General features: G+C 34.0%; 2 protein-coding genes across 15 annotated transcripts; one reads left to right on the forward strand and one right to left on the reverse strand.

Moving 5' to 3' along the window:
• Positions 1–586: 586 nt before the first annotated feature.
• Positions 587–6,460, reverse strand: LOC114258783 (uncharacterized). Of its 14 annotated transcripts, none has more exons than XM_082908732.1 (8): positions 6,208–6,455; positions 6,007–6,057; positions 4,869–4,980; positions 4,603–4,708; positions 3,821–3,895; positions 2,099–2,941; positions 1,751–1,946; positions 587–1,148 (listed from the first exon to the last, which is right to left on the reverse strand). In XM_082908732.1, exons 6-8 carry the CDS (start codon positions 2,281–2,283, stop codon positions 924–926), a joined length of 606 nt encoding a protein of 201 aa, XP_082764858.1. In that variant the 5' UTR covers positions 2,284–2,941; positions 3,821–3,895; positions 4,603–4,708; positions 4,869–4,980; positions 6,007–6,057; positions 6,208–6,455; the 3' UTR covers positions 587–923. The 14 variants fall into 14 exon arrangements, 13 of the variants coding, with proteins under 13 accessions (XP_082764858.1, XP_082764855.1, XP_082764856.1 ...); XM_082908729.1 differs by having other exon boundaries at positions 2,099–2,971; XM_082908730.1 differs by having other exon boundaries at positions 2,099–2,971; positions 4,603–4,711.
• Positions 6,461–6,738: 278 nt separating this feature from the next.
• Positions 6,739–9,285, forward strand: LOC114270701 (uncharacterized). The gene is made up of 2 exons (XM_082908169.1): positions 6,739–7,843; positions 8,843–9,285. The coding sequence occupies exons 1-2, from the start codon at positions 6,739–6,741 to the stop codon at positions 9,283–9,285; spliced, it is 1,548 nt and encodes a 515-aa protein (XP_082764295.1).
• Positions 9,286–26,027: the final 16,742 nt, after the last annotated feature.

The raw sequence follows: 26,027 nt of genomic DNA on the forward strand, positions 1-26,027 counted from the left end.
ACCCTTTTTAATGTACTTTCCTTAAACATTTGATTATGATTTCCATAGGTTTCGTAATGTCAACGTTTTTGTGGGGATGTTTTTTTATTGATTGACATTGTTTTCACCAATTCTGTGATCTAACCGAAAACAGTGCCCACCATTCTTATTGATTAACATTATTTCATTGTTCTGTATTTTGATTAACTTTGTTTTTGTATTGATTAACATTGTTTTTCCACCATTTCTTATTGATTACCATTGTTTTTCTTCATTAACATTGTTTTCACCATTGTTTTTCTAGAGACAGAATACGGTGACACTACTAAAAAAAGTACTTTTTGCGACCGCTACAAGCCGTCGCAAATAATAAAAAAACAGTCGCAAAAGACTTTTTGCGACGGCCTATGCGACGGCAAATGAGGGTCGCGAACCTACTTAGAGCGACTAATATTTTGCCGTTGCAAAAGAGTTTAAAAAATGCCTACAATGTATTAGTGACCATCTTCTTACCGTCGCAAAAAAAAAAAAAAACCTACAATGGTATATATATATAGAGAGATATATATATATATTCAAATATTATATACAATAAACGTAAGACATATTTGCAAAAATCTCAACATTCATGCATTATTTTTCATTTCTTCCTTTAATAAAATCTCAACATTCATGCATTAACACTTCTTCTACACTTTCCTCGAAACTATCACAAACCTCAAAATATAATTTCCACTAAACCAAAGAACTAAACAATCAAAAAGAATTGAAAGTGAATTAAATACACATCCATGCTTCCTAGTTTCACACAATATTCTTTTCTTTTTTTCAACCTAAATGGTGTAAAAAAAAAAAAAAAAAAACCGCTCTACTCTTACTTGCGTGTCTTCTTTTCCATGTAACGCATAACAACGTTGCTCCTACTAGTTGAAGGGAATGAACTTTCAGGACACAATGGAGGCGGCTCTCCCGTGAGAACCATTGGAGAAGCACCAGTCTTGATGATCTGCAACACTACTCTCCATGCTAAGACCAGAAAATGAGATGCTGGAATGGGCATGCATTGCAAAGCAAAGATTTGGATCAGTTTTAGAGCTTATCACGGAATCAGCAGATGCCGGATTGCTGATAGCCAGCTGCATTGACTTAACTAGTCCAATTGATGACCCCTGTGGAAAACAAGCAACATTTGATGATAAGTGCATTTTAAATCAGATGTAAACTCACAAATAACAAGGGGTTTCAGTAGTACTTCAATGAGAGAAAGCATAAGCATTTATTTAGAAACTTCAGCAGAAATATTTGATGACATACATGCAACTGTGAAATGTTTGCTAGAACGTGATTGACAGGTGTTGAAAGGAGAGGAGAGGTGTTTATGTCAGTTTGGCAAGCAATAATCATGTCAGAAATTCAAGAAGCATGGCTATGATTGAAAACGTGTCATATAACATTCCAAGAAGAAAGGCCCACAGCTCAAAGCCAATGAGTAAGGTTGAGAGGGCAAATAATGATGATACTGTTTGGCTGACTAGAATGATTAAGATTGTGAGGACCAAGAAAATATATGAAGAATGGAAGAGCAAAATCTTCACAACTATGCTGTAAAACAAAGGTGTTGCAAGAACTATCACTAGATCATATGCAAAAGTCCTACTATGAGAATTCAGAAGAGAATGATAAACTAAGAGCAAGGTATGCAACCATGGAAACTATAAAAGCAATTTGGTTACACCAACCATGGAGCAGCAGTATTAATGTCAGTTTCAACCTTGTTGATGTTGTTTTGAACATCAGGAGGTAAAAAAAGTTGATCCACTCTGATATGCTTAGCTGCTTCAAGATAATCCAATACACTCCCAAGACTCTCAACAATGGTGTTAGCTTGCCACACGACATGGTCCAATGTATTCGATGTGCTAGTATGGAACTTCCCTTGTCCAGTATACAAAACAACGCATCCAATGCTGAAATCAAAAACATAGAACAACAATGGACTCTCAGATAAATCGATCCAAATCCAAATATTCAATTTAAACTCGTAGGTATTGTGTGTGTGTGTGTGTGTGTGTGTGTGTGACACAGAGAGAGAGAGAGAGAGAGAGAGATAAAGATATACATTGCAGCAATGGTGAACATCAGAAAAATGAAAGAAAGCGCATAGGCTGTTCGAGAATAGCCATGGTATCGACGTTGGCAGCAGCAACAACAGAGACAGAGGAGGAGCAGAGAAAGGCCAAATCCCACAAACCAGATTGCAGCAATAACAAGCAGGTGAGCACCAGTAAAAGCCACAGACTGCATTTAGAACTGAAAATATCTACACTAGGACACCTGTTATTTGACCCTCACTTCCAAAAGACAGAATTGCAATATCACTATAAGCAGTAAAGAGTACAAAAATTTCAAAGATATTGTGTAACCCATTAGAAGTTCACAGACAAACTTCTCTGCTGAAAAAGAATAGAGGAATCACTATTATGCTTTTTTATGCCTTTATTTTGAAGCACCTTCATCTTGGGTACTACAGGTTCTTCTAGAACAACATAACCCAACAAGTTAAGCCTTAACCCTATGCGTCTGCATCTCTTTTTAATCTTTGTCATTCCTTCTTGTTATGATTTACATATAGTCACAGACTCATAGTTATATTCATGATTCTGGAAAAATTAAATAGGCACAATGAATTGTCAATAGTTTTTCATTACAACACAAAACACTTGCAAACTAAACATGATAGAAAATAAATTCAAAAACTATAGCATTTTTGTAGTGAAGATCATGGTGCTAAATACAAAACTATAGCATTTTTTTCTTTTCTTTTCAAAAAGTCATGGCGTTGTATACCTTCTAAGGCTCCAGCATCAACCAATGATAAGTAGTACTTAGGCTCGATAAAAATGTGCGCCAGTAAGATGAAATAATGGCTCTGTTCCTCCCTTGTTCTTTGGATGACTTGTACCTATTTGAGAACCGGGCAAGCAATTTTCACCTTCAAATAAATAATTCAATGATTATAAGCTATCAGGTGCACTATGATTATTTGGAGAGCTGTGTAGTGTTGATATCTAAATAAGAACCCATGGTTTAAATATGTATAATTTATTCTCATATAACTATCAGTTGAGATATAGCATTTCTCAATATAGAACCATGCTAACATCCAAATCTCTATTTCTAGAAAAATAGAGGTTCATCTGCACTAGTTCTTCTGCTCATTCTGACTTCTAGTTTCGGTATTACAAATGGTTTTAGGTAGTGATCCCCTGCATTAGTGCATATTTCAGAAATATTGTGAGGAAAACAGAATCATAAAAATCAGTTTTTACATTTCTGTAGAACACTAAAAAGTATTTAGAAACATTAGTGAAATATATATTGGTGATCTGTTATGGTGTATGGAAACAATGTGTTCCCTTATAGATATTGTAACAAGGACGCATATGGCAGTGGCCAACATCAATATTTAACAAATTAACAGAATCAATTAATTGCACACAAAGATTTCACAAAATGAAAAACAGATGAGAGATAAAATGTAATGCCCAACCTAATGTTTAACATGAATATTTTTCTAGAAATGCAGATCACTGCTTATAGTTGTTAGATCAATAATGTTAACAGATGAACAGTACAGATGATCAATAATGTTAACAGATGAATAGTACAGATGATCAATAATGTTAGATCAATAATAATTACAAAGGCTTTTTTACCATGGTCTGACAGACTACATAGAGTGAGGAAGGGAGGGATGGTTTAGTAATAGAAAGTAATAATATCAAGACAAACTAAAAAAATCCAAGGCAGCAGTTAGGCAAACACATAAAAATAGACTTACAGGTACTGTAAATTCTTGAGCTGGCCAAGCTGAGGGACCAAAAATTGGCCAGATAATGCTGCATTTCCAAGATCACTGAAGAAGAGACAAACAACCATCATAGAAGACCTCAAAAATTGGGAGAAAGTTATGTACTTCATGGAAGTTCAAATTGTTTTCATGTGCATTGATATCATCAAAGAAGATAGCTTACACTCTTATCACACTATTTTCATTTTTTATTTGGATCAAACCTATGGCATAGATCAATCATCAACCCCATGTATATATCCTATATTTTAATTTTGATTTAAAACCAATTAGTCACATATAGAGTACACCATCACTGTTAATTTAATTGTCCTTTATTTTATCTCCGTGTACTAAGGTCTAGCCTACACACACAAACTTGTAGGCACACTGTATATAGAGAACATAGGATTATGACTGAATATTAGGTTTGTTATAGAACCTGACATGGCCTGAGATGCTAAATTAGAGATTTGAAAATAAGTTACCACAAGCACTTCTTGAAGTTAAAAGTTTGTTCAACATAGGATTATGAACTTGATCCATGCTTATATTAGTTAGTGTTGTTAGTCTATATAAGCTTACAGTTTTGACTAATCATGTATGCTTTGGTTTAGGGAAGAGTAAGAGAAGTATCCTGTCACAATCTTATTAACCATTATTCAAAGAAAGAACCTTTCCACAATTTTATATTTATACCAAATTGATATTAACATTGTCACTCACAATATAAAAAGATATTAGTCAGTAAAGTTTAGTGTCATAAAACTTACCTAATAGACTAAGCAAGAGATACTGGGTGCATGTCCAACTAGGCACATTGGACACAAATCCTGTACTCTTTTAAGTCTTACGCGTGTCAAGTGTTCAACACCATTACTTCTTGCATTTAGAAAAGTCAAAAGCAACATAAGAGATAATCAAGCATTATTAAAGGTCAAGCAGGGGACCTTAATTGTGTTCTTCCACACTCTTCCATTCCATAAAATTAAAACCACAATTTAGAATACTAAGAATAATTACATGTGAAAGACATTACCATTGCTTCTTTGAATAGATACTCCTGTAAGTGAATGCAATATTTGAAATCATCGCACTAATGAAACCAGTCCAGTGGAAAGAAAGTTCCGTCAGTGATGCCATTGATACGCCTAATATAGAATTTGAGAGGATTATCATCAACAAAAGAATATGTTGCTCAATTTATTTGATCAAGCCCTTGGTTCTTGACATAATCACATAACCATTTGTAAACAAATTTTATTCAAATGCTTGATAAAAAATCTAATTACATGTACAAATACGTGTGTAATTTATACTGTGATAGGTTACTCGATTAGTTTTATGACAGTATCACTTTTTATTAAAAATAATATACCCAGCAAATCAGGTTTAGAGAAGCGGTAATTTTGATTCAACATGAAGACAAACGAACTAATAGATAGGAACAAAGTCGAACAATTACCAAAAACAACAGGGGCTAAGTCGAACAATTACCAAAAAAGGGCTTAAACACCAGGGTTTACGGAGCTAAAAAATACATTTAAACTGAAAATACAAATCGAAATAACTAGATGCTATCATTCTTACTGCTATTATGTGAATTTTCAGAATGTAAATGTGGGGAAAATTATTATTGTGCTTCACATGTTAACTTTAATATGAAACTAATTTTTTTAAGCTGTAAAAAATTCAAATAAATAAACAAAACACTAGCTATACTACAAAAAAATTCAATTAAAATTCCAATGCACCTTCATCAGACAAAATATTAAAATAAAACAAGTCTATACAAAATTTAGGCTATAGAAATTTTTTGTTTGAATAGCGTCATAAATTCTTTTTAAAAACTCTATGTAATTGTGAGTAACAAAGCCATAGAGAGAGAGAGAGGAGAATAAAAAGTAAATGAATCAAACCCTAACTTTTGCTCTCTCACAGTATCTCTGCTAAATTCTATGAAATTTTCGAAATTGGCTATGAATCGCAGAACAAAAAATAATCGAATTCAGATGTGTGTATATAAATATGCATGTATATGTGAGAAGAATTGAAAATAGATAGAAACATTTCAGATGAGAAAAGAAAGAATTGCAAATAATTGAAAACCTAGATTTCCTAAGTCAGATAGAGAGAGAAGCAGAGGTGATAGAGGAGGTTGAGGATTGCAAAATTACTTGTATTCTCACAAGACACCGATGAAATCACCTAATTTGCAATGAAATCACCTGAAAATTCAACAAATTGACAGGTACATTACAAGTTTCTGAATTCAGAAACAATTTAAGAGAGAGAGAGAAAGAGAAGAGAGAAGAGAGATTGAGAAATTAAAGGAGAGAGAGAGAGAGAGAGAGAGAGAGAGAGAGAGAGAGCCATACCTGTGACGACCATGGGTGAGTGCGAGAGAGAGCTAAGGCACATTGAGAGCTTCCATCATATAGAGAGAGAAAGTTATGAAATTGAAATTGGGGAAAATTAATTAAAGAAAGCTGTGTTATTTGCATCCCTTATAAGTTATGGCTGTTGCTGATATTTTCTTTTTCTTTTTTTTTCTTTTTTTGTGACCGCTTGTTTGACCGTCGCAAAAGAAGTGACGCAAAAAGTCATTTTTCTAGTAGTGTGAGTACCATTTTTTTCCGGTGGTGGGCATCATCTTTTCCCAGTGACCACTGCTATTTTTTGCACTATAATTGGACAGTTGAAGGTGTTGTATTCCTGCGTTGGCACTGCTGTGGTTAAGGCATCGAAAACAGGTGTGTGGTTTTTATCCAAATATTTTTATTTTTTTGTGATCTGTCAGTGGGATGGCTTCGCGTAGTTATATCAATTGCATGTAAACAGAAACTGTTATGTTATGTCATTTCCTGGGTATGTTGGAACAGTAATGGGTTCTCCAAATGTGTACAGGTATGGACGGGGGGATTTTGTTGTTGTGTTCGTATGGTTTAGTAAATGTTCTTATTCGGTTGCATCAGGATTCGTCATTCGTGAAGATTGTTGATGATATTTGTGGGAAGTTCGATGGATTGGTACCAGGTGCGGTGTGTTTGTTTTTTGATTTTCCCGGGTATAAGAAGTTTAAGGTGGATAGTGACGATGATATTCAAAACATGTTGTGCCTTACTAAGTTGTTTGGGATAAATCAAATTGAGGTCCTCATTCAAGAAAGTAGTGTTGGTGTAGGGGGTAATTGGGGTGTGTTGGATTCCACAGAAGATAGGGGAATTTCACGAGATGTTAGTCGGAATGGGTGCGTGGATGACCAGATGGACTTGTTACCAACATACTGTTCGAACAAATCAAAGACGTTTTTGTTGGCGCAATGGGCGTATGGTATTACCCATGTGGGACAATGTTTTGATGGTGGAGCAACTGAATTCCGTGAAGTTCTGTGTAAGTATGCTGTTGAACGTGGATTTCAATTCAAGTACATTAAAAATGACTCCGTTCGAATTACAGTAGTGTGTAAGTTTGCGGCGTCAATAGATTGTTCGTGGTCAGTTCATGCGAGGATGTTACCGTCAAGTGGGGTGTTATGTGTTAAGAGGTTCGATAGTGTGCATACTTGTGGGGCTGCTGTACGTACTTGTAGGAACCCTCGTACAGGGTCTGATTTGGTGTCTACAGTTATTGCAGATCAGGTGCGTGATAAGCCATTGACGCGCCCTACTGATGTTGTGTTTGATTTGAAAAACGAGTATGGTTTGGACATTAGTTACCGGGTGGCATGGTTGGGTGTTGAGAAAGTGAGGGGCGAAGTGTACGGGGATCATGCTACGTCCTTCGACCAGCTCAGGTGGTATAGCGATTCCGTTATGCAAAAAAACCCAAACAGTTACATTAACCTTGAGTTTGACCAAAAAATCGGGAGCTTCGTTAGGTATTTCATATCATTCCGTGCTTGTATAGATGGGTTCAATCATTGCCGTCCTTTGCTATTTTTGGATGGAACGTTTTCGAAAGGTAGATTTAAAGGTAATTTGCTTGTAGCTACTGCTAAAGACGCCAATCAAGGTAATGGTGTGTTATCTTATTCCATTATTCCATATTTTCTGCACGTACTAGTAAACAGCTACTTCCATTTTTCATACGTTACATATGTTTTTTTTTTAACGAAGAAAAAAATATAACAACATTGAAATAGGGTCTCCTCAAATTAAGCTGAACAGTAATGTAAGACACAATGGTAGGCTTATTCATTTTTATTTTCCAAAATGTGTCGCACTTTATTTTGTGTGGATGGTTGTATAACTTTACTCATGTCAAACTTTTTATGTTGCATGTTTGGTCATCGGATTGTTTCCGGTAGCCTTTGCTATTGTTGATTCTGAGAATTCAGCCAATTGGGAATGGTTTCTTCGTAATTTGAAAGAAGTTGTTGGGGGCGGGCGGACATTAACTTTCATATCTGACCGCCATGTCGGATTATTACACTCTATGCCAATTATTTTCCCTTCAGCGCATCATGCATATTGTTTGTTGCATCTCCAAATGAACTTGCGGGATTGAATGAAATATGTTAATGCATCGCACAAAATTGGGTTGATGCGGAAGTTGTGGGAATGTGCCTATGCGCCCACTGTTACTTGTTTTAATGAGAAATTTGAGGTATTGAAGAAGGCCAACCCAACCGTGATTGAAGATTTTATGAAAGACTTGCACCCAAAACACTGGTCTAATGCGTATTTCAGGCACTTTCATGATCCGCTTAATGGGTTATGGCGTATTTTAAATTCCCACATGTTTTTTTGTAGTACGTTTTATTTTTGTCATTATAATTTATGCTCCATAAACGTTGATTTTGTTTTTTTTTAGGGGCCGACGATATGGGAAGATGTGCTCAAACGCTGCTGAATTTTCAATAATTGGGTCAACGAGGCCGTCATCTTCCTATCACTAGATTGGTCAATATGATAAGGGGTCAAATAATGGGGCAGATATCGGACCGCCAAGTTAAATATACTAAATGGGCCAGCGTAATATGCCTGAAAATGGATAAAACATTGGTGGTAGCGTATAATGACAGTAGGGCCTGGTGTGTGAGCCAGGCTAATGATAATGTGTACGAGGTTCACTCCCACCCATCGATGTTGGTTGATGTCGTCAAGCGGACATGTTCTTGTTTTCAGTGGCAGATAAACGAGTTCCCGTGTTCCCATGCTGTCGTTGCATTCCGTAATAATAGGAGAAACATCTACGATTTAATAGACTCTACATTCTCCATTGATACATTTCAAGCTATTTATAGCGAAACTATATACCCCATCCCAACAGTGGAGAGGTCGATGTTTAACCCAACTGAATATTTGATAGCACCACCGACAAGCAAGCGTCCTCCCGATCGGCCCAAACGGAAGAGAATTTCGTCCAAGGGCGAGGTAGTGCAACGTATACGTTGTGGTCGTTGCAAAAAGTTGGGCAATCACAATAGGAAGACATGCAAAGAGCCATTATAGATGGTCTGACATATGATTTAATTTTTCTGTTAACAAACTGGGGTTCTGTTTTATTTTGTTTTTCGAAATATTTTCCACATTTTTTTCAATCAGTCATTAACTTTCTGTTATTCGTTTAATCTATTTGGTAGGATATACACTTTTATCTAACCTAGCTACCATTTCGGTTCCCACTGTTGAACAATCACACTGCACCTTTAACACCCAACCATTTTGTTTTCAAATCTGTATTTGATTAACACTGTAAAGACATGCAAAGAGCCAATGCGTGCCGTTTTGTTTTTCAAATCTGTGCACATCATACCAAACATTCACCCAAAACTGACTCTGCCAATTAATAACCGGAATCCCAATGGATTTTTTATGGCTAGGTGTCTGCTTACAATTCAGTGTCATTGTACAAAACATGTACCCAGTACCAACTGTTTTAAATAAATCGAATGCGAACGTAATATTATGTTACGGTCAAATGGTGTCTTTACAATTCTAATTAAAATGGCAATGGGAAATTAACCTTTTCTCATGCCATATTAAACATATGGTCGACGTGCTCATTGTCTTTGCATGTCAACTTTCGTACACATCAAGCCACGCTTAATCCCATAGTGGCAAAATAGGTTTCCCAAACTCACAGTCGGCATGTCAACTTCTGTATAGATCATACCATATTTACATACCCAGGTCCATCTGGCATTTAAAAACAATCTAATGGACATGCACATTAAAATGTAACACACTGTTAACCTGATATTATGGAATAGGAGAAACTATTTGAATTACGTACTAAATAATATCAACATTCATGTCCAAAAAATAACGGATCCTAACCAACGATTAAACTGTTGGTGCACCAGTCTGCATGACCAAAAAATAACGTATATGAAACTAGTTTTTCCCTTCTAATGTTCTGTGTTCATAGATTAACAAAACATTTATGCACGTCCATAAAACATCAAAAATAAAAACATCGTAATCTTGTTGTCGCACCAACTGCAATGACTAACGTGAACATCTCTTATAATGTCCTCCTACGGAGTCCTCTACCCAGGTCACTTAAGAACATGTCCACCATCGCAGCTCGTAGGCCAGTTGGGGTCAAACCGTCCATTATAGTATTGACTTCTGCACCACGGATGTACTGCCTGATTATAAAGCACACGAAAATCCCACAATCCGACCTGCACTCACAAATACCGTTACCAACATCACTTATGCGATACATCATCAAAACAATACACTCAAACTAAAATAAACATTACTTACGACTCTGGAACTTGTTGTGGACAATCCACAACAGATACAAAAGTGCCATCAAACAAGTCTGCCCCAACACCCTCAGCTGTAACTCTTGGCTTCACAAATTTGTTGTGGTGGTCGGCTACCCATTGTTTCTGTTCATTTTTCACATGTGAGTGTAGTTGTGTACACGGTAACATTAAAATTTTGAAAATTACAATCTGTCAATTATGCATATTCAAAACTAAAATTGATAAACAGTACTTACAACTTTTAAAGTCTCATTGTAATGCTCATCACGCACTCCACGTCTTGGCCTCATCGAGTTGTAATGCTTCCAGTTCCCGCTTTCTGAATCGTGTGCCATGACTATCCAATGGTTGGCATTGTAGATTGGGAAAAGTGTGTACCTGCAACCTGGTGCAGCCTTCATGTGAACGTTCAAATACTTCGTTCGTGATACAGCGCTACTGTTTCGCATCATATCCTGCACAATTGTCCAAAACCACCCTAGTCGTATCAGATTTCATTACAGCAAATATTATTTTCAGATTTCGTGCAATCAAACGATAGTCAAGATACATACCGAACAAACACTAGTGTAAATGTATGATGTCCCAACATATTCTGGTCTTCCAGACACCATCTTATGCATTTCAGTCAACATTACAGCGTATGCATCGATTACCTACAACATATGTTACCCATTACAATTCCAGCGCACTAGTAATAAGAATTTGTAAATTTATGTCCACTACGTGCTACTAGCATTTTGTGACTCCATTTATATATTCGTAACTGTGTGTTGTTAAATTCATTTGGCATTTCATCACAGCCACGTCACCCACTTCACAAAGGAAACAATGTTCAAATCTGCATATGGCTTTTTTTTAAATAAAAAAAAAATACGCAACGGTTAATTTCACGAAACCAGCTTATATTCCCATGGATGGAGTTCTGCTGCACCAAATCCTTGATGTCCGTGAAATGCACTTGTATTCCATTGTGTCCACCATCCCATACTATTAACCTACACATGATAATCCAACATTAAGAACCACCATAAAACACAGTTTACAACTTCTACATATCAAAGAATACAGCATTCCATACGGACAACCTACCCGTCCCCCTCTAAACTGTACATTCTCTGTAGTAGTTGCCTATCTTCATCCTTCAGCATGTTCCACACAGTGTGCCTTCTATTCATACCAAAACCATTCCAGGTTTTACGCTCCACCTCGACGTCCTCGACACTGTAAATCACCCCGGGCTCAATTGATTTACCTAGTCTCACGTTGGCATTTACGTGTGGACACCCAAATATGCCAGGATATTCGTAGTCAGATAACCTAAATTCCCATCTTGGCTTATTCTTCACCCGCTTGACAAGTGATGTAATTTTCGGCGCAGAACTTGTTGTAGCTGTTGTGTGTTCACAACCAGCTTCCACGCCAACGACAGCTGCGTCATCTTTTACATTCACACCTGACACTGACTGTGCATTTCGAGGACTGCAGCTACCCTCCACCCCTTGCACAGTCGAACGTACATTCCCATGGGCAAAGTCAACTGTCAAATCTTCAATCCCAGTTTCGTTCTCAACAATTTCTAATTTGGTGATGCCAACATCTTCGGGTTGGCCTGCAGGATACGCAGGCTGCTACGCACTTTCGCCACTCGTCACATTGCCAGACCCACTCACTTTCCTTGACCGACTGTTACTTGGTGTTCGCTGATTAGATCCATCATTCACAACAAATTGCGTGACCTCGTGCACCTCAAGATCATCAAGACTATCCACCAAATTTCTTATTTTTTACTCCAATCGATCAACCTGCTTATTGAGTCGAGCAATTTCAGAATCCATATCGACAATCAAACTATGTAAGACTGGAAACAAATTCCCAGCATGCCTCTCAAACAGTTTCTCCAACGTTTCAACACGCTGTTCCAGTTCACATACCCATGCGTCTTTTCTATTGATTTCACTCTCTAACTCAGTAATTCTGACTTTACAAGTTATCAACTCATCGTTTACCCCCACTTGTTCCTCACCCACGGCTTCACCATTTGGAGTGCTGGACAGTTCTAGAAGATCCGGGAACAATACCGGCCACACTTCTCCCCGTGATGCTAGCTTCCCACCCACTTTTTCCTTGCTGGTCGGTGTTCCAGTATTCTTATTATCATAATCATTCCCCCCTCCATTTTCATGTTACCACCATTTGTTGTGTCCGACTACCAACAATTGAAGCTTAGTTCCATGCTGCCAACATCATCTGTGTCAACAACAGCCCTACGTCCATCGCACACTTCAGCTGGGTCCACATCCATCCTAATTCTACCACCTTCTTTCAGTTCATTTGCAGCAGCAGCCAGTTTAAGAATATGACACTTAGTAATTGTCCCAACAAGTTTCCCACACTGCACCTAAGAAAGATTACAAATAAAACACACAAGAACTTCAATGTTTGCGTTGAAATTTTTTTTAAAAAAAATAAAATGGTTCTAATTCCATACCTTAATGCAACCTTCTACTAACAAATTAATTACTTTTAGTTTCCCCACAGCTACTGCAATGTTCCATCAACAAAACCTTGGTGTCACGTTAGGTCGTTCCAGAGTGATGATGTTTGAATGTTCACAAATCAGAAACTGAAATTAAACCATCAAACAACCATTAAATAATCGCGTAAATGACTTACGACTGTGTTTTATGTTTATTGAATCATGTATGTGATTGCCATGTTGTTCTTGTACGTACCAGCAATGATATGACACAACCAGCCACCTTCTCTGGCCTGTTGTGCATCTCATTTAGCGACTCAATCAACGTGTTCCTTATTGTTGCAGTCTAGTCATAGTGTCTTAACGTGTCCAGTTTGTCAATCACACGAACAAACGCCCAACCTATATGCTCGCCAGTCGTTGTGAAAACAACTTCGCACAAATGTAAAGACACAACAATTTCGCCACATCTTCTTCGTCACGCTCTGTGCGACCACAGATTGCTTCTGCCAGCAAATCCTTTATAACTTTTGAAGATATTCGGCTAACATTTGCGCAACGTCTTTGCATAAAATCGGACGGCCCTTTCCCACCTTGTGTCAAATCCAACTTCTCCTTCCCACATTGTACCCCAAATATCAACCTGATGTCGTTGTTCCGCAATGGTAACTTAGCTCCACCAATGTGGAACTTCTCATCTTCAGGGTTGTAAGTTTGTATAATCCGATATACCATCGCATCACACTTTTTGAACAGTTTAGGATCAAGCTCGTGAACATGAATAGCATCAATCATCACCCAAAACGAGGTTTTCTGCAACTGTCTGATGTGGCCATCGCGTAATTCCAATTCCAGCACTGTGCTAATTAGTCTTGATATGTTTGATCGGTACATTAATTTTGACAGATCAACATCAGCTTTCCGAATAGGATCACCGGGCCCTTTTTGTTTCTTGAATGAGAGTTTTGATTGTCTTTTACTGGCCAGCCTTGTCGATGTTTATGGTGATCTCGTGCCAATTTTTCGTTTACCATTCCTACTGCCACTGCTACCTGAACATGTGTTACATGCAAATTAGCAGGAACAAACTAAAACTCCCAACAACACGCGCAAAACGTCATGAACCATATCAACAAATCATACCCCACCAAAACAAATGACACCAATTAACACCACGACATGTTCCACCACTAAGCAAATCACCAAAAAAACTCATACTTTTACGCCCCATGTCATACCAGAATGAACACAACAGTAACATCACACACCAACATTTGTTTAAATTTCCATTGCACAGTACACGATGAGGACGTATTACATGCAACACTATAAAAAACTAACTATTTTCACTTTCCAACAAACTAATTTCACTATTTTGTACTGCATTACATACAAACGCAACGAACCATAATTATGCATTCCTGCAAAACCATACAACATTTACAGTCACGCTAACTAGATTATGTTATTTTATTATGACTTTAATATTGTCTAACACATTACATAACATCAGTACAACTCATCACACAACAACAAAAACTACGCACAAACAATGACGCCCCATCTCAAATATGCAAGTACACCACTACCACATATCTTGAACACCATTACTATTGCCTTCAATGTAAAAATCACCAAAACACCACATACACACCCCCACAGGTACATGATAATATGCACCACCAACAAAATAGCTAAACCATCTTCTCCCCTCCCCCCAAAGAAAAAAACCCAGGACACACCTGATCGCAAAAGTGCATTACCATCACATTTTACATTTACCACACTAACATTACCACAAATTCACAACCCTTAATGGGCCAAAAACATTGACAAACTACGCTATGCAACAAGCATGCATTTCACAAAATCCTCCATATTAACAACTCTACATTAAATTCACAATATTCTGCAGTTCGCCTAGTATTACACACATCACAATTTTCGCAAATCTCAACCACGCGAACACAAATGAAAGCAAGGGTTGATTTATACAAACAATTAACGTACCTGGAGCCATTATTGGCAAACACGGTCACTTGCACCGGATTACGAAGGTTTTCCGGTCACTGCTTCAAAGAACAATAGCGTCTCAGCCACCCACACCGCCGATGTGGATGTATCAAGAGCGAAGGGGTTGCGTATTTGCTAGGGATTAGGGTAAAATACAAATTCGTATTCTTTTGTCCCAATCCACACGAATTTCACGTCGTCAAATAATAACCTACAACTGCACTGCCTAACATTACGCCATTAACATCGGCGTACTGCTAAAACTTCCATACACGACTCTTCGATTACGATCTGTTTGGAGGGAAAACAAACATCTACAGAGTAAAGGTTTTGGGCATTTCAGTCAGTACCACGTTGGTGTTTTCCTTATTTACCCTTACTAAAAAGCGCAAAACATAGTGTAACACGGGTTATTTTGTCATTAACATTATCTTGGGACTAATTGGACCATAAGATAAAATATAGGACCAAATGGGTCATAAGATAAAGATTTGAGATTTATTGGTGCATCTCCCAAATATTTAAATAATTTAAATAATCTAAAAAATTTAATAAGTAAAAAATTAAAATAAATATTCAAAAAATTTAAATCGTAAAAATTTAAATAATTTAAATATTCAAAAAATTTAAATAATTTTAAATTTTAATATTTTAAATTTAAAAACAACTCTACACTCAAATCATAACCAAACACATAAAACAAAACTCAATTAAGAAATTATTTTTAAAACTCATAACCAAACACATAATTTGAAACCCCATACTACTTTTACAACTCTACACTCAAATCGTAACCAAATACATAACAAAAAAATTAAAATACTTAAAAATATTTTTATAAAATAGAGTTTGAATTTATTTTTATAAAATATTTTAAAATTTAAAAAATTAAAATCGTAATATTTAAAAATTAAAATATTTAAAAATATTCAAAAAATTAAAAAATTAAAAAAATCGTAACATATTTAAATATTAAAATATTTAAAATCTTAACAACATTAAAATATTTTAAAAATATTTAAATATTTAAAATATTTAAAAAAATTAAAATATTGATTTGAATAGAGTTTTGAAAAGAGTTTTGAATTATATATTTGGTTGTGAGTTTTGAAGAGTAATGATCATGTTTTAAATTGAATTTTGAGAAATATGTGTAGAATTATGATTTAAAAATTTAAAATAAACACCACACATAAATTAATGAGTAAAATTATAATTCAAAAAACTTACCAAACGAAGCCATAATTTTTACGAGTGGCTGAAAACCAGCAACTAACTTTTAACTTTTTATTACAAATCTAAAAAAGTAGTCAAAAATCAAGATTTCAAAACATCCCATGCAGCTGTTAGAGCTCTCAATTTTTTTTTCTTATATTTTTTTTCCTGACATCACAAGAGCTAATTACCCAACTTTTTTAGTTTTTCCGGAGAGAGAGAGAGAGAGTCCAAAGTTGGTTTTGAGGATGTGGCTGATGAGACACTGACTGACAGTAGGTCGTACAATAATTCCACGTGATTGAGATCCATCCCTCCTCACCGCCTCTACCTCCTTTTTGTTTGAACAATTTTGATAGAGAGCTAATATAACTGTTTTAAAAACAATTTTAGGCACCGTTTGGAAAGAAAGTTTTAGATTTTTTTTGGTTATTTTAGTTATAAAAAATAAAATAAATTATTTTAATCACAACAAATAAAATATCACATTTAATTCATAATTATTATATTTTTCTCTCACAAAAAAAGTTTAAAAAGTCAAAAAATTCTTTCCAAACTAAGTTTTTTAGCCCAGGCTAAAATAGTTAAAAAAGTCAAAAAATAAAAAAACCAACCCACTTCCCAAACGGAGGCTGAGTAAGTTAGCATTACACTAAAAAAAAAAGAGAAAAAGAGTTAAAAGACAAAATATAAAGAGAAAAAAGATAATTTAATACTCATTTAGAATTTCTCTTTTAGAGGTCTCAACTATTTTTTTTCTTTGAATTAGGAATCCCAAAATGAACTACTTAATATTTTATTAAAACTCTCATATGGGTGTAGAACCAACACAAATTACATATGTATGGGTTTCATGTGAGAGATTTAATAGAATATTTGATAATTCATTTGGAGTCTATAACATTTTTTTTTTTATTTTAGGCTGGTCTGAAGAGTTGGCTATTTTAATTAATTTTTTAATTATTTTAATTTAATTAAAAATATTATATTTAAAAAATTAATTAATTTTTAATAAATTTGATAATTATAAAAGAAAATTTATAATATTTTATCTTATTAATTATTTTAATTTAATTTATTTTTTTGGACTATTTGAATAAAAGAAAAAACCATTGTCAAATATTTATTTCCCACACGAGACGATATTTTATGGGAGTATTTATTTCACCTTCTGGTCGATTCATTGTCGGAATTATCGCGAGAAAAAAGTGTCCATCCACTGTCAGACTGACGTGACATTGAATTTGTTGATTCCTAGCATTTGACATGAGGTAGTGGTGGAAAGAAAGTGACAGAGACCCGGGAGAGTTGTTACTCTCACCCGCCTGTGATTTTCATCCTCAAATCTTTCATACCAAGGTAGAAATGTCAGAAATTTTATCAAAATTTTTATTAGATATCTTGTATAAATATGAGGTTCACATAAAACTGATATGGTGTTAGTTTCACATTCATATATGATATATTTAATATGAATTTTAATAAATTTTTTGGAATTTTTAACATTTTTCAAGTCAAAAAGAATAATACTAGAAATTTTAAAATATTTATCAAAATTTTTACTAAGGGCTAGTTTGGCATGTACTAAATAAGCCAAAAAGTCAAAAAGTCACTATCTTATTTAAGTCACATCATCTTATTTAAATCACATCACCTCTCTAACACATCACATCAAACCCAACCCAAACCCACCAATAAGTCAAAAAGTGCACTTTTTTAGGACATCCCAAACCAACCCTAAATATCTCACATCAACATGATAAGAATTTCACATTCATATAAAATATTTGATGTGGGTGTCGATTTCTGACCACACTGTCAAACTAGTACTCAGTTGGAGAATACTATAGATTAAGCCCGAACGACCTGTAATATAAAGAAGAGATTCTGACGGTGGTTCGTCTACCCGGGGGCCCTCCGACGATCAAGTCAGTTATCTCCCAAAGATGACAAAAGTACTTAACTCACTATTCAGAATATTAAAAGTATACCTTAGATCCGTGAGGGTGCCTTCTTTTATAGCCAACACTAACATGATTCCAATGGAAGCCTTACTTCAATGGATTCTGGATTACTGTCAATCTTGAACTCCCAGTAGGATTAAGATAAACTCTCTAAGAGTCTTATCTTTACCCAAATTGAAATTCTCTCTCTTTCTAGGACTCTCGTCCTTTATTCGCTTATCTTGGATTCTGGTATTCTTGTAGATAATTTCGACCTAGCCGAGCCAGGACACGTGACACTCCGACTGGTACTTCGGTGACACCCCGACCACGTGTCACCATTTAAAATTTATGTCCTCATATTTGATAAAATTTTTAGCATCTCTAATATTTTTGTTTCAAAAATAACTTGAGTTGTCTAGGTCGAAACATGTCATGACAGCTGGCAGTGTTTGATAGGTGCTGTCCATCTTCATGTCATCTTAAAGGCTAAGAATGCAATGGGTCACGCTCAACGAGAACAATCATTAATACTGATGGAGTGTTTGGTGTAATTTATCTAAATTGCATAATTTTTTTTAATTTTATTTTAAGAATATGTGTAAAATTATTTGATAAGATTTGTTGAGAAGGTGGGTTAAACCAAAATAGCTCATTAAAAAATAAAATAAATTAAAATAATTAATAAGATAAAATATCACATTTAACGTATAATTATTTCACATTTTTTTATAATCATCAAATTAATTATACGACAATGTTACGTAGCTCAAATTTTGTGGCTCAAAAGTGACTCAAATGGTCAAAACGACGTCGTTTTGAGTACAGAACAACATAAAAATGGCCAAAACGACGTCGTTTTGGCCGTTTGAGCCACTTTTGAGCTACAAAATTTGAGTTATGAGACATTTTCCTTAATTATAAAAAAAAATCCAACCAACTTTCTAAATATAACTTTTTTAACCCGGTTGAATAGTTAAAAAAATTAAATAGTCAATTAAAATAGTCAACTTCTCAAATAAGGCCATAATTATGTTTATAGTTCATACCCTTCAAAGAGATAGTACATACCCTTCAAAGAGTATGTACATATGCACCTTATAACTACAGAAAAAAATAACTTATGAGTATTTTGAGAAATTGGTAAAAAGTTAATTTTTTGAATTTTTTAGTCTATTTTGTCTTTTTGTGGGTAAAAAATGTGAGAGGTGATGTAACTAAAAATGGATAAAAAGATAAAAACTAGCTCTTTACCCTCTTTCCAAAAGACCCCTTAATTTCATGCTTTCTGAGTTATAACCAAAAAATATATATATTCATAACCAAATACAAAAAAAATTATAATCAAATATCTCAAAATAATGTCATAATTAAAAAAAAAAATTAGTCATGACTAAATAAGAAAATGACATAAAAAAGATTCATATGGTATGAGATGTGTATAATAGAATTCTCCTTATAAATTATTAAGGATGCATATGGTATAAGATGTGTATAATAGGATTCTCCTTACAAATATCTTATTGTCAAAAATTTTTATCTAACAAATTAACAGACAATACAATAATAAAAGTACTTAAACTGTTAATTGAAATATATTTTTGACATTAATAAAAATTTGATATATGATTAAAAACTTAATGGGCGGGGTGTAATTTCCACATTCACAGGGGATATGTATTTTAAATAAACTTTTGGGGATGTATTTGTAATTTATCCCAAAAATAATATGGATGGTGTAGATTAAAAATAATGTGATCTATAAATATTTTTTAAAATAATTTTCTAGATTGTTTTTCATGACACATATTGTTGCTAACTTTTATTGACGAAAATTCATGTAGATTGAATACATATTGAATGGTTGTGATTTAAAAGTTAATTTGCTTGTCAAAAGAAATATATTTTATTAGTTTATTAGGCAGACTCATTTCTTTTCAAAAAGCTCATTTCAACCATTTTAAAAATTCGTTAGAAAAGTCAGAAAGAAAGAAAAAAATACACCAAACAAATTAATTTTTTTAAAACTTATTTTCAATCGAAAATTAACTTTTTAGTTAACTCTGTAAAAAAGTCTTATAAGGATTAGACTCATAATAATACATATAGACAAATACGATTTTTTAGATGTGGATTTTATTAATAAAATTTGTAATATATATTTAATTTTTTTATACATAATTTATGTTTAATTTTGTAATTTATTTTTATATACATAACAAAACCAATATATATTTAGAATGTTGCTATTAGCATCTCATAAATTATTTTGAACGCCTCAATTTTTAATTTTTTTTATTACAATAATAACCTCAAATAAAATTATTAAAAATGACATCATTAGTTTTGGGACACCCCATCTCACAATCAAACATACACACCTATTACATCATAAATTAGGATTTATGAGAGTACCCACCTTCATCACCACTCATCCATCTTCTCCAAATCTCACCTTTAAAACCTACCTACTCTCAAAACCTTGAAAACTCTTTGCCGCAATATCCTGGCTGTAACAGTGGCAACTATTTCACTACCTACACTTCTCCGGCAATGACAATGAATGAAAGTTTTTTTGGTGACCACAACACCATAAAACGAGAGAAGTACAATAATAAAATCTTAGAGGAGGTTCATAATTTTGATATTGTTCTTAGCTCAGAGGAGATTGGTCATGTAAAGGTAAGTTTCTTGAAAAAAAAAAAAATGACAAAAATAATAAAATCTGTTTGTCATTTTTTCGGAACTGAACTCCTAAACATATGGCCGAAATTCGAGAACACAGGCCCCAACATTGTTTATTTGTTCAGGAAGGCATTCCCGAATATTTGATCTGGGAATGCAGGTCCGAATATGGAAATTTCTTGACTTATTGAACAATTAAAATTGTTAACGTTTGCAGAAATTTTCAATATTTCAAGTTCAGGAATACATGCCTGAACATTACTTATTCCCAAATAAATAAGTAATGTTCGGAAATGCAGGTCGAAACATAGAAATTTCTTAACATATTGAATGATCAAAATTGTTAATGCTTACAGAAGTTTTTATTTTTTCAAGTTCAAATACATGCCCGAACATGGAAATTTTTTAACACATTGAATGGTCAAAATTTTTAACCTTTGTAAAAGTTATCGAAAGTAGCTCAATTCCATTATCATGTTCAAAAGTTATTCTTTTCATCGCATAACTTTGATAATATTGTTGCGTAGTTCTATGCTGAACTCACAATTTTACAATATCTACCAGCAAAACCGACCAAACCTATTATTATAATTTTTTCCCTGCAATAGAAGATATTATTTCGAAAAAACTAAGAAATTATGTACATATATATATATATATAGAGAGAGAGAGAGAGAGAGAGAGTATACTAATTGTGACAATGATGGATGAGGTAACAGAGACAATAATCACATTGGCTCTTCTTCTTCTCGGTGGGTTTTGTTAAGTTTTTTGGAAGAGGATTTTTTTTGGGGTATAGGGGTATGGGGGATGTGAGGGTGTGCATTTAATGGATGAAATATTTTCATAAGGATAATTTTGATATTATTTGAGAGGGGAAAAAAATTTAAGAGTTTCAAAATTTATAAATAAAAACTTATAAAAATAAAAAATTTAAAATAACTCATGAAATGCTAATATCACCACTCTATATTTATCCTCAAAATAAAACTGGACGGTTAATGTCATTGTCTTGACCATAATTTCCAAAGTAGGGTGGAAATAGGGTTAAGCATGGTCCGGATTGGATTGGATTGGGTAAAATCAGAATCAATCCGTTATTTACGGTTCTTGAAAAATTAGAACCAATCCAATCCGAACCAATCCATTTAAATACGGATTGAATCAGTTTAGGACCACGGATTCACATAATTAAATAACAAATATATATATATATATATATATATAACACTTTAATTTCATAAAAATATAAATATAACGCTATATTAGTTTCACAATAGCAACATGTTTTTCTATAATAACGACATACTGTTCTAGAATTTAAACAACCATAGGAAAACTGGTTTCACAATAAGAATTTAGACCAAGACAAATTAAAACTAAAAACTAACAAACAAAAATAATAAAAGAAGATATTATACGATTTTAGGTTTGGGTTTAGATTTTATATAGAATAAGAAAAGATACTATAGGGAGGATGTATAATAAAAATATAGATTATTTGTATACGGTTCGGATCAGTTCCAATCCGAAACCGTGGGATTCAATCTGGAACCAATCCGTGAACTACGGATTTTTAATTCTTCAATCCGAAACCGAACCGCGGATTCAAAAAACTAATCCAAACCTATCAGATTGAACTAGACTGAATCGGATTACGAATTTTATGGATTCCTTACTCAGCCCTAGGCGAAAGTGGAGATACTTCGCAAATAGCATCATTCCTTCCTAATAGAAAATGCATGACAGTGAAACACTTTCGCCTAATCGAAAAGTATTGCACAAATATTGCATTCGCTTGGTATGTGAATTGAATTTTTAATTTTTTAATTTTTTTAGTTATTTTAGTTTGGAGTTAAAAAAAAAAAAAAACTTATTTAAAATAGATTTTTTTAATTTTTATGAGAAAAAAATAAAATAATTATGATTTTAATGTGACATTTGTCTTTTTTATTTTTTAGTTTATTTTATCTTTTTATGATTAAAGTAGCCAAAAAAAACTTATGCCTATAGCTCCGTTTGTTTTCAGAGGTAGAACGGAGGGGATTCATAGTGAGAGGATTCATAGTGAGGAGACTAAGTAAAATTGTGTTTGTTTTGATGATAGTTGTTGGTGTAGGGATTATTAAATTATTTTTATATAAAATAAATAAAAAATAGAAAAAACATTATACATTAATGTTCAAAAAAAAATGCCCAACATGTTAAAAAAATAAAACAAATAAAATAATGATTTTTACTTAACAAAAAATACAAAAAATTAAACATATTAAAAAAAAATTCCCCCCAAAAAAAAATAGTCCGGCGGACTAATTTCTAATACCAAGTCTCACGGGTCTATCTTAATTCCCTCTCCAAGGGGAGTCGTAGTCTGGAAGGGATTACGAATCCCCTCTCTATCTCTCAAAACAAACATGATATTAGTGGGTCATACTTTACTATGAATCTCAATTCCCTCCTTATAACCCAAAACAAACGGGGCCATATTCTTTGCAAAAAAATCTTAGGGTGTATCGCACATCATATGCATATACTTTTATTATGTAATTTTGTGATTTGATTATATATGTGTATATATTTGTAAGATTATTTATGTAAATTAGTGTGAATTTTACGTGATTTTGTGAATTTCTAAACTTTTATGAATATACTTACACAAATTTATATTTAACTTATATATTTTTGTGAGATTACTTACGTAAATTGGTAAAAAATTACATAATTTGTGAATTATATATATGGTGTGTAAGGTTGCGCATCCAAACACTTCCCATATTTTTATCATATTTTATTATATTATTAGAGAGGTTGGTTGTGGCAATTGCCACCACAAAGTTTTGAATTTTTTTCTTAAATATATACTGATTTATAAAAAAAATATATAAAATTGCTGATAAATTCAAGTTTAGAGGTGTGTTAGGCATTAAGTTCAAGGATTAATCTTATTTAGTGAGAAGAATATGCGTTGAAAAATTACCACAAAATTGCTTAGAAAAACCATCATAAAGTTTTCTGCAGTAGTAGCCAACGGGGCTAGCTAGTGGCAATGAGTTGACTAGATAAATAATGTTGAACAAATAGGTAAATGGATGAATGACACGTGTATAGATAGTGAGACATTTGAACAGATATGTGACACATATACAGATAGTGAGACAGTAGAACAGATATATAGATAAAAAAAATTAAATAGCTAGATGTCTTTTTGGACAAATATGTCATTTTGGTCCAAAAAGATTTAAGCTTGGGCCTATTAGCCCAAGAGTTTCAGAAATAGACCTCTAATCGGAGAAGTCCGGATCCTCTCCTTGAGGAGGGTCCTTCATTCTGTGCTTGCAACGGCTCAGATGAGCCGTTGGTCATCCAACGGCTGAGATTATAATAATAAAAAAAAAATCAAAAATGAATTTTTTTCAGTTCCTACCCAAACAAAACAACAACACGGCGAAGAGAGGGATTCACTTTCACTCTCACACAGTACTCTCCTCCGTCGAACCCATCCCCATCCTCACCAGCGAACCCATCCTCACCGACGGCAAACTCCACTGCTCCAGCCTCTACGTTTCGTGAACTCCACCGCGACGACCACCATCGGTTGAGCAAAGATCTCTTCAACACGAACCAGGTTGGTCTTCGAACAAAGATCTTTTGTCTTCCAACGTCTGAGATTGAGATTTGGGTTTGGAATTGATATGGACAAGTTAGGGCTTTCAGAATTAGGGATTTTAGAGTTTCAAAATTAGGGCTTTTAAAAAAAATTAAGGATTTGGGTTTTGAAAAATTAGGAATTTTGGGTTTTGAAAAATTAAGGATTAGGGCTTTTAGAAAAATTAGGAATTTCAGAAGTAGGGATTAGGGCTTTTACAAAAATTTGGAATTTCAAAATTAGGGATTTGGGTTTTGAAAAATTAGGGCTTTTAGAATTTGAAAATTAGGGCTTTCAATTTCTATTCCAACGGTTGAAAATTTAGGGCTTTTAACGTCTGAAATTTTTTTCAATTTGAGAATGATTTGTGCTTTCTTCTGAAAATTAGGGCTTTCAATTTTTTCAATTCCAACGGTTGATTTTTACATCTATGACTGATGATGAATTTTTTCATGTATGATTGATGAATTATTACACTGTGTGCTTTGTTCATGTATGACTGATGAATTTTTTCTAAGCTATGAATTCTATAAGGTTGATTTAGGGCTGATTTAGAGCTTGAATATTTAAGGCTGATTTATAGACCATGTCTATAAGGCTGATTTAGGGCTGATTTATGGCTGATTTATAGACCAATCTAAATATTTAAGGCTGATTGAAAGCAGAACTGGAGAGAGACATTACCCAACCTATACAACTTTAATTCACTGCAGCAACCTTGGCTAAATTGTAAACAACTTACAATCACAAATTAGAAGTTCTGAAATTTATCTGCATTCAGTCCAACAACAAGGGTCCACGTGATAGTTTCATTGTTAATATATGGTATCTTATTATTTAAATCAATAAATACCTAATTATTGAAGGATGTTGGTGGATCAAATTGGAAGGGAGATTTCTCCAGCTATGACACACATGCTCAGTTTTTTAAAAAAAAACAAAAGGCAGGCACAAAAACAACTTTTTTAGTAGTTTGTCAAATGCATTAGTTTTTTTAGTAAATGCCACACACTCTGTCCATTAGCACCAACTTCAATTAGCCGTCACACTCTGTCCATTAGCACCAGCTTCCATTAGAACAACTTCCATTAGCCTTCACACTCTGTCCCTCTCCTCATGTATGCAGATTTAAAAAATGGCATCTTCTTCTAACATTAGCAACATAAGATTACTACCGAGGATGTGCAATTGTGGAAGAACCGCTGCCATACATCTTGTAAGAACGAATGAGAATGGAAATGAAGGGCGTTTGTTCTTTGTTTGCCCATCGAAATATGTAAGTTGGTAATTCTAGCTATTTTCTTCCTTTATTAGCCACATTAATATTTGTCTTATTGAACTAATGTATTCGCATGCATTGCAGAGTAACACTCCCACTCACCATTGCAATTACTTCAAGTTCGTAGATGAAGATGATGAAGACGTTACGTCCAGAATCCGTTCCAACAGTACAGCTTCTGCTGGTATAACAATAGCTTGAACGATGTAAGGAT

This window comes from Camellia sinensis, chromosome 15 (genome assembly GCF_055761805.1).
Source record: "Camellia sinensis isolate YWXY chromosome 15, ASM5576180v1, whole genome shotgun sequence".
In the NCBI taxonomy this organism is placed as follows: domain Eukaryota; kingdom Viridiplantae; phylum Streptophyta; class Magnoliopsida; order Ericales; family Theaceae; genus Camellia; species Camellia sinensis.